This window comes from Salvelinus fontinalis, chromosome 7 (assembly GCF_029448725.1).
Source record: "Salvelinus fontinalis isolate EN_2023a chromosome 7, ASM2944872v1, whole genome shotgun sequence".
NCBI classification, from domain to species: domain Eukaryota; kingdom Metazoa; phylum Chordata; class Actinopteri; order Salmoniformes; family Salmonidae; genus Salvelinus; species Salvelinus fontinalis.
The window spans coordinates 18,125,023-18,139,506 of NC_074671.1; the positions used below are offsets into that span (position 1 = coordinate 18,125,023).

Below are 14,484 nucleotides of genomic sequence, written 5' to 3' on the forward strand. Positions count from 1 at the left end.
GCGAAAACCTGAGAAAAATCAATTCAGGAAGTTTTTTTAGTTTTAGTTTTGTAGTTTTCTATTCAATGCCATTGCAGTTTCTATGCCTTCCACTAGATGTCAACAGTCTTTAGAAATTGTTTCAGGCTTGTATTCTGAAAAATTAGGAAGTAAGAGCAGTCTGAATGAGTGAACCCTAATGTGTCACAGAGCTTTTTCATGCGCAAGACCGAGAGAGTGCCTTTCTTGTTTACCTTTTAAATTGACGACGTTATTGTCCGGTTGAAATATTATCGATTATTTAGGCAAAAAAAAAAACTGATGTTGAATATAAACATCGTTTGACATGTTTCTATGAACTATATGGATACAATTTGGATTTTTTTTGTCTTCCTGTTTTGACTGCGTTTGAGCCTGTGTATTACTGAAGAAAACGCGCAAACAAAACGGAGGTTTTTGGATATAAAGAGACTTTATCAAACAAAAGGAACATTTATTGAGTAAATTAATGTCTGCTGAGTGCAACCATATGAAGATCATCAAAGGTAAGGGATTAATTTGACCTCTATTTCTGACTTGTGTAACTGTTCTACTTGGCTGGTTACTGTTTGTAATGATTTGTCTGCTGGGCTATGTTCTCAAATAATTGTAAGGTATGCTTTCGCCATAAAGCATTTTTAAAATCTGACACAGTGGTTGGATTTTTTTATTTATTTTTATTTTACCAGGTAAATTGACTGAGAACACATTCTCATTTGCAGCAACAACCTGGGGAATAGTTACAGGGGAGAGGAGGGGGATGAATTAGCCAATTGTAAACTGGGGATTATTAGGTGGCCATGATGGTTTGAGGGCCAGATTGGGAATTTAGCCAGGACACAGGGGTTAACACCCCTACTCTTACGATAAGTGCCATGGGATCTTTAATGACCTCAGAGAGTCAGGACACCCGTTTAACGTCCCATCTGAAAGACGGCACTCTACACAGGGCAGTATCCCCAATCACTGCCCTGGGGCATTGGGATATTTTTTTTCTTTTTTTTTTAGACCAGAGGAAAGAGTGCCTCCTACTGGCCCTCCAACACCACTTCCAGCAGCATCTGGTCTCCCATCCAGGGACTGACCAGGACCAACCCTGCTTAGCTTCAGAAGCAAGCCAGCAGTGGTATGCAGGGTGGTATGCTGCTGGCTATTCACAAGAAGTTAATCTTTAAACCTATGTAAAATATGTTTTGTTTTCTGAATTTTTATAATGAGTATTTGAATTTGGCGCCCAGCAGTTTCACTGGCTGTTGAAGAGGTGGGACGCTAACGTCTCACGTACCCAAGAGAGGTTAATTGAAATGCATTCCAGATGACTACCTCATGAAGCTGATTGAGAGAATGCCAAGAGTGTGCAAAGCTGTCATCAAGGCAAAGGGTGGCTACTTTGAAGAATTTGATTTGTTTAACACTTTTTTGGTTACTACATGATTCCGTATGTGTTATTTCATAGTTTTATGTCTTCACTATTATTCTACAATGTGGAAAATAGTAAAAATAAAGAGTAGGTGTGTCAACACGTTTGACTTGTACCGTACATGTTCATTATGTAGTTCTGAAAATCAGTTGTAGACAAATCACTTTACATGTTAAATCTATACGTTTACCAAATGTTTAAATGATCATCAATTAAGAGCAGTCGGATTAAGTAATTGTAAAATGTCTATTCATAAAGAAGAGAATCATATCAAAGGTAATGTGAGCATTGCATTGTGAAAGGCAATGACGCTATACTCTATGAACATGTATTGCAATGTGAAACATGTATTTCTAGACGAAACACTGATTAAGTTTGGTGGAAAAAGTGACTGTATGATTTTGTGTGTTGTACTTTGTCAATTGAAAATGTGCTTAGTTTTGAAACAACTGCCTTTTTGATTTTCTGTTTTTGAACTTTGTACTAACAGTTCTACCACATAGAATTGCACCAAAGCGATAAAAAAGTAACACCACCTCTGTCTCTCTTTATATTGCTCTCTAGCATTTTATTTTCCTTTCTCTATGTACTCCATCACTCCCTTTCTCTCACTCCATGGCACCATCTCTCTATTTCTCCATCTCACTCCCGATAGCACTCTCTCTCCCCCTCGCTATTTATCCCTTTCCCTATCACGTTTTCCCTTTTCAACCCCGTCTTTCACACTGTGACATGGGATGTTGTCCCCCCCCCTAAACAAAGGTGGCTCCAGGCCGCTTATAGGGATATGAGAGAGAGGGAGAGAGAGAGGGAACAAAGGGGCATCACACCCCACTCCAGCGACCACAATAAATGCCACCAACAGCCTGGCCCCAAGGCAACAGGCAGTCTCAATGCCTCTCATGTTAGAGCAAGGACTTAAAGGCCCTTTATCGAGGGCAAATTACTTTCCATCCCGAACTTGGAAACTGTGTAAATCATGCAACTTCAAATACATTATTTAATTTCAGTTTTTCTAAACTCATGCATTCTGTTTCTGAAACAATAGATAGTGACTTCCTCTTTTGTTTCCCTTTAAAACATTATTAATTGCATTTTAAATAACGACTTCTTAGACTTCTTAGAGCTACAATGGCATCATATGACAAAGTGCACCCCATAGAATTCAAAACAATCCACCAAGGCTACAGTCTAGTTCTTCTCCAGAAAAGTTTTTTTTATCATCACACAAATTGACCCATCCTTTCTTTGTCATAGCGATCCCCATGGATTATAGATTCTCTGTCAAAACGCTGGCACTGCCTTCTCAGTGTGTCTTCAAAGCCTGTTGAGTGCCGGCAACTTGTCTTTCTAAGTTAAAGTGTTCTTTTAAGCTGTCAATCTCACGGTTCACTCAGCTATCTCTAACACAGGAAGTTTTTAACTGAGCCCCGGTCACTCAGAGAGAGGGCACTTCTCTGTAGTCTTTTGGATACTGAGAGAAATTCTGTTATCGCTCCACTCTAAGCCCACATTCAATACACCCAACTCTTTGTGTCCAATTGTTGAATGGAATAGTGCCACATAGTACTTCTGCACACAATTTGGAAATCTGACAAGTGTATTGTATTAGATCATGCTCCACCAACAAAAGAGCTATGATAATTACCAAAACTAAACTCAAGTAATCACAAAGATTTAACAACAATAGAGAACATTTAGTCATTTAGCGTAAAGGCTCATTGTGTAATCTGAACTAAGTGGGACAATGCCCACCATAAAGTATTCTGAACAGAACAGAGCTTGCCCATGTTGGGACTGTTGTTTTCTTGCCCTGGCTTTCCTACCTTGTTAAAGTGGGGATCGTCTGTGCTCAGCAGCTGGGGATTGGGTGAAGCACAGGGGCTTTGGAACAGGTCCAGGGTGCAGGGAAGAGAGGGGGGTTGGGGGTGCGGAAGGCAGGGGAGTGCAGGATGGGGTCCCACTGTGCCCCAAAAATTACACTAAAAGTTCCCCAAAATCATGCCTATAGCAGAGCACTCAAACCGACTGTGTACCCCAAAACGGTCCCTTTTTTCCCTGACCCAAGGTGCCCCAGGGGTGCCCAAAACCTGCCCCAAAGTGTCCCTTTGTGTGCCACATGCCCCCTGACAGGACATCAACACAGCCAGGTTCTCTGCTGAGGTTCTCTGTCCCAAAATATTACTGTTTCTCAATGTCCCAGTTCGCCTTATCTGTCTGCTATCAACTCTCAGTTGGGGCATCTTTTCACAGAAATTGTTTTAGTCCCATATGTCTTGAACACACAACTAAGTAGACATAATATGTTATGTCTCCAGCAGGGAATAGTTCTCCAGCAGGCAATATGAGAGAAAAAACATGTTGGTCATACAGTTGCTTTGAACATCCATCTCTTTTCAACAGGAGATGAGAGGAAGTGATAAACCATTTTGATAGTCAGATAGTTTGGTTCCAGGAGGCCTACAGTACTTAAGATACAGATCATTCCTTGTATGTTTTCATCCTTCTATTTTACTTCATAGGGGTTCAACTTCAAGTCTTCAACATGAATGAGAGCTCTTATGACTCAATTTACTAACACAGTCACAAGGAATGAATGAGAATCCTCACTTACCCTGCATAGCGGTTGTTATAGAGGTACGCATCAATGGGACATAGCACGTTACTGAGGATAATCACACAGCCCCAAAAGACTGAGCCGTGAACTGCGCATCTGAAGTCCACTGCCATCCTGAGCGAATATTAATAACGACAGAGGACAGCCCCACTTCTCGCCCTCGAAGATGATTTCTCTGCAGGCTTCGATCAACTTCGTACAGTATAAGAATAGAAACTGAGGGTTAAAAATAAGGATGGGCCGCTCGTCATCAGGTTTGCTGATGGAGTCTCATGGGTCGTTGGTGCGTTCTGCGCGCTGTCAATTGCACAGAAGTGCCGCGGAGGTGCGAAAGTCGGTTAACTGGCAACGGGGAGCAATTTATCCACCTCTTTGAAGCCCTGGTGGTAATTATAAATCCCGTTCTTTTTTAAATGTGCAGGATCTGTGTCACGTGACCTGGTGTGTGTCAGAGAGGTTGGTAACAGGATCCCTGTCCCGTTTGGATATGGGGAGACGATGGGCTCGCACCGGATTACCGCGAATGAATACCGAAGCGAGGTATTTAAATCAATAGCATCGTTTACTTACACTGTGAACAGGACCATATGCCTCTTGCATAATAGAGTGACTGGCATAGAATAACTAACTCTAACAAAAAAATATTATTGAGGACTTTGGATAAACTTTAGAGAACAGACTGTAGCCTACATTTTAGATATAAAGTGTTCATCAGTTTTAGTATGCAACTATTTTGACAGCATGTATATCATTATGTTTGTTTATAACGCACACTTACGGAGATCATCTCCATCTGTCCTCTCTATACTCTGTAAAACAAACATTTTTGGAAAATAAAAACAAATACACTCTGTATGCTCAGTGTTTGTTGAGCTGCTGCACACTGAAATAGACCCTCATTTAGACTGTAGTCTCCAGAAGATTTATCAGATGAACCACATACAGATCTGTGGGGTTTCAATTACAGACTGGAATGGAATAATGGAATTGTCCCCAGCCCTGAGTTCAATAGAGGTGCGTGTCATTTAATCAGCCAATCAATCAGTCAGTGTGTGCCCCAGACTATGGGTAATCGAAGTCAGACAGTAGCGATAACAGGGACGACAACAGATGCAGTCTCCCCAAACTCTCTGATAGATCTAGAAACACTAAACTCAGCAAAAAAAGAAACATCCCTTTTTCAGGACCCTGTCTTTCAAAGATAATTCGTACAAATCCATATAACTTCACAGATCTTCATTGGTGAAGGGTTTAAACACTGTTTCCCATGCTTGTTCAATGAACCATAATCAATTCATGAACATGCACTTGTGGAACGGTTGTTAATACACTAACAGCTTACACACGGTAGGCAATTAAGGTCACAGTTATGAAAACTTAGGACACTAAAGAGGCCTTTCTACTGAAAAACACCAAAAGAAAGATGCTCATTTGCGTGAACGTGCTTTAGGCATGCTGCAAGGAGGCATGAGGACTACAGATGTGGCCGGGGCAATAAATTGCATTGTCCGTACTGTGAGACGCCTAAGACAGCGCTACAGGGAGACAGGATGGACAGCTGATCGTCCTCGCAGTGGCAGACCACGTGTAACAACACCTGCACAGAATCGGTACATCCGAACATCACACCTGCGGGACAGGTACAGGATAGCAACAATAACTGCCCGAGTTACACCAGGAACGCACAATCCGTCCGTCAGTGCTCAGACTGTCCGCAATAGGCTGAGAGAGGCTGGACTGAGGGCTTGTAGTCCTGTTGTAAGGCAGATCCTCACCAGACATCACCGGCAACAACGTCGCCTATGGGCACAAACCCACCGTCGCTGGACCAGACAGGACGGGCAAAAAGTGCTCTTCACTGACGAGTCGCGATTTTGTCTCACCAGGGGTGATGGTCGATTCACGTTTATCGTCGAAGGAATGAGCGTTACACCGAGGTCTGTACTCTGGAGCAGGATCGATTTGGAGGTGGAGGGTCCGTCATGGTCTGGGGTGGTGTGTCACAGCATCATCGGACTGAGCTTGTTGGAGGGATTGTGCGTTCCTGGTGTAACTCGGGCAGTTGTTGTTGCAATCCTGTACCTGGTGGGTGGGATGTTAGGATGTACCGATCCCATGCAGGTGTTGTTACCCTCGACAACCCCTGTGATTATTATTATTTGACCTTGCTGTTCATCTATGAACATTTGAACATCTTGGCCATGTTTTGTTATAATCTCCACCCGGCACAGCCAGAAGAGGACTGGCCACCCCTCATAGCCTGCTTCCTCTCTAGGTTTCTTCCTAGGTTCTGGCCTTTCTAGGGAGTTTTTCCTAGCCACCGTGCTTCTACACCTGCATTGCTTGCTGTTTGGGGTTTTAGGCTGGGTTTCTGTACAGCACTTTGTGACATCATCTGATGTAAGAAGGGCTTTATAAATACATTTGATTTTATTTGTTGTCATTGCAGGCAATCTCAATGCTGTGCGTTACAGGGAAGACATCCTCCTCCCTCATGTGGTACCCTACCTGCAGGCTCATCCTGACATGACCCTCCAGCATGACAATGCCCCCAGCCACACTGCTCATTCTGTGTGTGATTTTCTGCAAGACAGGAATGTCAGTGTTCTGCCATGGCCAGCGAAGAGCTCGGATCTCAATCCCATTGAGCACGTCTGGGACCTGTTGGATCGGCGGGTGAGGGCTAGGGACATTCCCACCAGAAATGTCCGGGAACTTGCAGGTTTCTTGGTGGAAGAGTGGGGTAACATCTCAGCAAGAGCTGGCAAATCTGGTGCAGTCCGTGAGGAGGAGATGCACGGCAGTACTTAATGCAGCTGGTGGCCCCACAAGATACTGACTGTTACTTTTGATTTTGACCCCCCCTTTGTTCAGGGACACATTATTCCATTTCTGTTAATCACATGTCTGTGGAACTTGTTCAGTTTATTCTCAGTTGTTGAACCTTGTTATGTTCATACAAATATTTACACATGTTAAGTTTGCTGAAAATAAATGCAGTTGACAGTAAGAGGACATTTCTTTTTTTGCTGGGTTTAGATACTTGTGCATTCAATTCTACCACATTCACAGCTACCCATCAAATCTCCAGACAACCCAGTGAAGGTACAGTATATTGATAAAGTTCTGTCTGACCTGATGACTGGGGCATCCATCCCAACCTGTTGCTACTCCTTTGGCCTGTTTCCACCAGTAATCTATCACTGTGTGTATCGCTGTGTAGGCTAGGTGGCTCTCCCAGTTACTCCAGGCTTGGCGTGCCTTCGTTTGATCCTCTACTTATCACCCAGCGCTGTGATTAAACGTCTAAATCAACCGCCAGGCTTTTCCCTTTGTGATTGCATGGCAGCAGCACATATTTCACATGCTTGCCTCCTATGTAAACACTGCGCCACCTGTTTTACACCCGTACAACACATTATTCCTCCAAAACAGACACAGACAGGAATGGTTCCCGCCCAGACAGTGAGCTGAATGAGAGAGCAGGAGAGAACCTTTGTGCATGTAGTAGAACATGTACAGATGTATAATCTTAAATTGATCTCTCTGTTGCGGGATAATTTTTCCTGCAATTCAAGAAATTAAAAACTTGTGTATTTGAGGTTTAAGAAGGCTTCTGAAGTTTTATTCTATTTATTCTATTCTAGTTCTATTTTGAAATGTCACACTTCGATTCTCCCTTACAAAAAATATATCAATCCTTTAAAAAAAAATACAATAACTATAATCCACATAATAATTCACATTTTCTGTTGCAGGATTATTTTCCTCGTGTAGCAAACTGGCTCAAATTAAGATCCCACATCTGTATGGGCTCTCTACCAGAGGCATTTTCCTACTGTAATGATTATTTGGTGAGTGCATGGGTGGCAGAAGTTGGTGTCTGTATATATACATTTTAGTGTACTAGTAAATTCTCCTACGGTATCTCTAAATTATATTTGGATACAACTGAAATCTATTTCCACTACACAGCTGAAAAAAAAGTGATCCCACAAGAGACCGTTTGGAGATGATGCCCCTGCCATCTTCAAGTATTCAGGGTCCCAAACTGGAACCAATTATCATGTGATCAATGGTGTGTTTGTTGTGAAATGTAATTGTTTTTCATACAATCATTCATAATTGGAAAGTCAGTCCATCTGACACCAATGTGAAGCGCTCTCTGCATTTCATCTGCATTTAATAGTCAATCTGCCAGCGGTCTATTTGAACAAAATCTGTCTGCCACATTCAGAGAGAAAAAGCACGTTCATGTGAAACAGTTATAATTTTATCCTGCCAAAAGCACTGAATCTAAATGTCAAATGGTTCGTTTGGACAGATATAAAAAGCAGATTGATGTTTATTATACTGACGTCCATGAAAAACACATAAGTGAAATCGTCCTCCATTGGTGAATTTCACAGGCCCATTTAGTAGGCCAATATGGTCAATGCAGAGGATCGTTGACATACCCATAGCCATTTTTAAAATAACATAAAACCCCCACCGAAGGTTTTTTGAGTACCTTGACAGCCACACATACTGTACAGTAGCATATTCAATAAACTCCTGCGTTACATATTAGTGTGTATATGTCATGTGCTGGGTTTGTGGGAGGACTAAAATATGTTGCGTATATGAAGACTGCATTGCTTGGTGGACTAAGCAGACTGGCAATAAAACTGAGCTGTGACTTTTGAAACATAGGAACATAGTGTTCCGGCATACAGTTTAGCTGTGGTTTGTGGGATAGGTGGAGGACCCATTCACCCATTCACTCTGGCTCTCACAGAGCCCGAGTCTATACTATCTGGTATGGTTAAAAATGTCACTGCTGGCACTGGGGGCCAGTAAATTTGTGTTTTCTCTCTCAGGCAAACAGTATGTTGTGAGTGGAAGCGAGGGTGTGAATGAGTTCTTTGATAAGTCTCTGTTGGCCTGGGGCTGTGGGCATGCGCTGTAGGGGGCCTCTGGTCAGACTGACTCTGCTATGCTCTGTAGGGAACATCTGGTCCGACTGACTCTGCCATGCTCTGGGGGTGACTGCAGTTCTTTATGTCCAACCCCCCTGTTGCTCTGCTAGGTCAGAGATGACATCTGAGCTGGACTGTGAGTGCACATCTACAACCTTTGACCTTTTAGGGGGAGGGTTTGGTGTGTGTGTGTGTGTGTGTGTGTGTGTGTGTGTGTGTGTGTGTGTGTGTGTGTGTGTGTGTGTGTGTGTGTGTGTGTGAGCAGGGATTGTGGATCTAGAGGGGGGACCAGAAAAAAATCTGTCACGGTCATTATTGAAGGAGGAGTTCTTTGTTTTATTTAACCTTTATTTAACTAGTCAAGTCAGTTAAGAATAAATTCTTATTTAAAATTACGGCCTACCCCGGCCAAACCCGGACGACGCTGGCCAATTGTGCACCACCCTATGGGACTCCCAAACCAGGGACTGTAGTGAAGCCTCTTGCACTGAGATGCAGTGCCTTTGACCGCTATGCATCCCGAGAGCCCTAGAAGCAAGTCACTCCTAAATGCAAAGCAATCCAATATAAATTCAGCAATGTCATTACTCTCGGTTTCAAGGGATTTATTATGGACCCCCACTAGTTGCTGTGAAATCTGCAGCTACTCTTCCTGGGGTCTAGAAAAATTAAGGCAGTTATACAATTTTAAGAACATTACAAAACATTCACAACAGATTTCACAACACATGAAGTGTGTGCCCTCAGGCCCCTACTCTACTACCACATATCAACTGTACAACACAAAATCCATGTGTATGTGTGTATAGTGCGTATGTTATCGTGTGTTTATATGCATGTGTCTGTGCCTATGTTTGTGTTGCTTCACAGTCCCCATTGTTCCATAAGGTGTATTTTTATCTGTGTTTTAAATATAATTTTACTGCTTGCATGAGGTACTTGATGTGGAATAGAGTTGCATGTAGCCATGGCTCTATGTAGTACTGTGCGCCTCCCATAGTCTATTCTGGACTTGGGGACTGTGAAGAGACCTCTGGTGGCATGTCTTGTGGGGTATGCATGGGTGTCTGAGCTGTGTGCCAGTAGTTCAAACAGACAGCTTGGGGCATTCAACATACCTCTCACACATACAAGTAGTGATGAAGTCAATCTTTCCTCCACTTTGAGCCAGGAGAGATTGACATGCATATTATTAATGTTGGCTCTCTGTGTACATCTGAGGGCCAGCCATGCTGCCCTGTTCTGAGCCAATTGCAATTTTCCTAAATCCCTCTTTCTGGCACCTAACTACACGACTGAACAGCACTCCAGGTGCAATAACACTAGGGCCTGTAGGACCTGCCTTGTTGATAGTGCTGTTAAGAAGGCAGAGCTGAGCTTTATTATGGACAGACTCCTCCCCATCTTGGCTACTGTTGTATCAATATGTTTTGACCATGACAGTTTACAATCCAGGGTTACTCCAAGCAGTTTAGTAATCTCAGTTTGCTCAATTTACACATTACTCATGACAAGATTTAGTTGAGGTTTAGAGTTTAGTGAATGATTTGTCCCAAATACAATGCTTTTAGTTTTATTTTATATTTAGGACTAACTTATTCCTTGCCACCCATTCTGAAACTAACTGCAGCTCTTTGTTAAGTGTTGCAGTCATTTCAGTTGCTGTAGTAGCTGACGTGAAGTGTTGAGTCATCCGCATACTTAGACACGCTAGCTTTACTCAACGCCAGTGGCGTGTTGTTCGTAAAGATTTTAAAAAGTAAGGGGCCTAGACAGCTGCCCTGGGGAATTGCTGATTCTACCTGGATTATTTTGGATAGGCTTCCATTAAAGAACACCCTCTATCCACAATATAGCAGGGGGTGTAAAGCCATAACACATATGTTTTTCCAGCAGCAGACTATGATCTATAATGTCAAAAGCCACACTGAAGTCTAACAAAACATCCCCCATAATATTTTTGTCATCAATTTCTCTCAGCCAATTATCAGCCAATTGTGTAAGTGCTGTGCTTGTTGAATGTCCTTTCCTATAAGCATGCTGATAGTCTGTTGTCAATTTGTTTACTGTAAAATAGCATTGTATCTGGTGAAACACAATTTTTTGATTCAATGAATGATAGAGCAGAGTTTGCCTTTTGGTCAAGATTTCATTTAAGGTGACCAAACTTTTTACATGCTTCTTTATATCATTTGTATTTGTTTCTTCTTTTTATTCAATTTAGTCACATGATTACTTAATTTGTAGTATATTTGCCAATTGCTTGTGCAGCCAGACTTATTTGTCATTTATTTTACCTCATTCCTTTTAACCATACAATTTTTCATTTTTTATTTTACTAGGCAAGTCAGTTAAGAACAAATTATTATTTTCAATGACGACCTAGGAACAGTGCGTTAACTACCTTGCTCAGGGGCAGAACAACATATTTTTACCTTGTCAGCTCAGGGATTTGATCTTGCAACCTTTCGGTTACAAGTCCAATGCTCTAAACACTAGGTTACCTGCCACCCCTCATCAATCCATGGGGATTTAACCATTTTAACAGTCATTTTCTTAATGGGTGCATGCTTATTAGTACCTGGGATAAGCAATTTCATAAATGTGTCAAGTGCAGCGTCTGGTTGTTTCTCATTACACACCACAGACCAATAAATATTATTTACATAGGAATCACTACAAAACCTATTGTATGACCTCTATATTAGGCCCAGCATGTGGAACTTTAGTTTTCCTAGATATGGCTACTATATTGTGATCACTACATCCAATGGATTTGGATACTGCTATCAAGGAAATTTCTGCAGCATTAGTAAAGCTGTGATCAATACATGTTGATGATTTCATTCCTGTGCTGTTTGTAACTACCCTGGTAGGTTAACTGACTTGAGATGGAGCTCAGGTTCATCCTGTTTCCATTGATCATCCTTGAGATGTTTCTACAACTTGATTGGAGTCCACCTGTGGTAAATTCAATTGATTGGACATGATTTGGAAAGGCACACACCTGTCTATATAAGGTCCCACAGTTGACAGTGCATGTCAGAGCAAAAACTAAGCCATGAGTTCGAAGGATTTGTCCGCTGAGCTCTGAGACATGATTGTGCCGAGGCACAGATCTGTGGAAGGGTAACAAAAAAGGTCTGCAGCATTGAAGGTCCCCAAGAACACAGTGGCCTCCATCATTCTTAAATGGAAGAAGTTTGGAACCACCAAGACTCTTCCTAGATTTGGCTGCCCGGCCAAACAGAGTAATCGGGGGAGAAGGGCCTTGGTCAGGGAGAACTCGATGGTCACTCTGAGCTCCAGAGTTCCTCTGTGGAGATGGGAGAACCTTCCAAAAGGACAACCATCTCTGCAGCACTCCACCAATCAGGCCTTTATGGTAGTGGCCAAACGGAAGGCACTCCTCAGTAAAAGGCACATGACAGCCCACTCGGGGTTTGCCAAAAGGCACCTAAAGACTCTCAGACCATGAGAAACAAGATTCTCTGGTCTGATGAAATCAAGATTGAACTCTTTGGCCTGAATGCCAAGCGTCACGTCTGAAGGAAACCTGGCACCATCCCTATGGTGAAGCATGGTGGTGGCTGCATCATGCTGCGTGGGTATCATTCAGTGGCAGGGACTGGGAGACTAGTCAGGATCAAGGCAAAGATGAACGGCGCAAAATACAGAGAGATCCTTGATGAAAACCTGCTCCAGAGCGAAGGTTTACCTTCCAACAGTACAACGACCCTAAGCACACAGCCAAGACAACGCAGGAATGGCTTCGGGACAAGTCTCTGAATATCCTTGAGTGGCCTCAGCCAGAGGCCAGACTTGAACCCAATCTAATATCTCTGGAGAGACCTGAAAATAGATGTGTAGCAATGCTCCCCACCCAACTTGACATAGCTTGAGGTGATCTGCAGAGAAGAATGGGAGAAACTCCCCAAATACAGGTGTGCCAAGCTTGTAGTGTTCTACCCAAAAAGACTCAAGGCTGTAATTGCTGCCAAAGGTACTTCAACAAAGTACTGAGTAAGGGGTCTGAATACTTATGAAAATGTGATGTTTCTGTTTTTTATTTGTAAAAAATTAGCAACATTTTCAAGAAATTTGTTTTTGCTTTGTCATTATGGGGTATTTTGTGTAGATTGATGAGGGAAAAAAAACTATTTTAGAATAAGGCTGTAACCTAACATAATGTGGAAAAAGTCAAGGGGTCTGAATACTCTCAGAAGGCACTGTAACTCTGGTTTATAGGCACATGATTACTGCATTCAATAGCTGTAGGATCAGCAGAGGCATTCAGGGCAGTAAGAGGGACAGAAAGTAGGTTACTTACATTGTGTCTTCCAGCGCCCCTGGGATAATGTACATTTGCTGAAGCATTATGACAACTCAGCGACACAATGGTAGGGATTAAATGAGCTGAGCTTGGGTCATTGTTAAGTCATTGTCTCAAATCAAATCAAATGTTATTTGTCACATGCATCGAATACAACAAGTGTAGACCTTATCGTGAAATGCTTACTTACAAGCTTTTAACCAACAATGCAGTTCAAAAAATAGAGTTAAGAAAACATTTACTAAATAAACTAAGGTAAAAAAAAAAATCCAAATTAAAAAAACAGACACAAGAAAATGACATAACAATAACCAGGGTGTATACAGGGGGTACCGGTACCGTGTCAATGTGCAGGGGTACAGATTAATAAGGTCATTTGTAAAGTGACTATGCATAGATAATGAACAGCGAGAAGCAGCAGTGTAAAAACAAAGGGGGGGAGCCTTTTGGTCCTAGACCTGGCCCTCCGGGTACCGCTTGCTGTGTGGTAGCAAAGAGAACAGTCTATGACTTGGGTGAGTGGAGTCTTTGACAAATTTTGGGGCCTTCCTCTGACACCGTCTAGTATATAGGTCCTGGATGTCAGGAAGCTTGGCCCTAGTGATGTATTGTGCCGTATGCACTACCTTCTGTAGCGCCTTACGGTCAGATGCCGAGCAGTTTCCATACCAGGCGGTGTTGCAACCGGTTAGGATGCTGTCGATGGTGCAGCTGTAGGACTTTTTGAGGATCTGGGGACCCATGCCAAATCTTTTCAGTCTCCTGGGGGGGAAAAGGTGTTGTCGTGCCCTCTTCACAACTGTCTTGGTGTGTTTGGACCATGATAGTGCGTTGGTGATGAGGACACCAAGGAACTTGAAACTCTCGACCCGCTCCACTTCAGCCCCGTTGATGTTAATTGGGTCCTGTTCGGCGGTCAGGCCTACCACTGTTGTTTCGTCAGCAAACTTAATCATGGTGTTGGAGTCGTGCTTGGCCACACAGTCGTGGGTGAACAAGGAGTACAGGAGGAGACTGAGCACGCACCCCTGAGGGGCCCCAGGGATGAGGATCAGCGTGGCAGATGTGTTGTTGCCTACCCTTACCAGCTGGGGTGGCCCGTCGAGAAGTCCAGGATCCAGTTGCAGAGGGAGCCGTT

The 14,484-nt window shown here is 42.9% G+C and overlaps 1 protein-coding gene and 1 long non-coding RNA gene across 2 annotated transcripts in view; one reads left to right on the top strand and one right to left on the bottom strand.

Moving 5' to 3' along the window:
- LOC129859138 (carboxypeptidase A6-like) overlaps positions 1-4,196 on the bottom strand; it is a 47,358-nt gene extending 43,162 nt beyond the window's left edge. The window contains exon 1 of the mRNA XM_055928530.1: positions 4,053-4,196. Within this exon, the coding sequence (XP_055784505.1) occupies positions 4,053-4,168 (116 nt within the window). The 5' untranslated portion in view covers positions 4,169-4,196. The remainder of the gene's footprint in view (positions 1-4,052) is intronic.
- A 315-nt stretch (positions 4,197-4,511) lies between these two features.
- On the top strand, positions 4,512-7,371 carry LOC129859139 (uncharacterized). The gene is made up of 2 exons (XR_008760130.1): positions 4,512-4,595; positions 6,505-7,371. It is a non-coding gene; the product is annotated as an uncharacterized LOC129859139 (long non-coding RNA).
- The last annotated feature ends 7,113 nt before the right edge of the window (positions 7,372-14,484 follow it).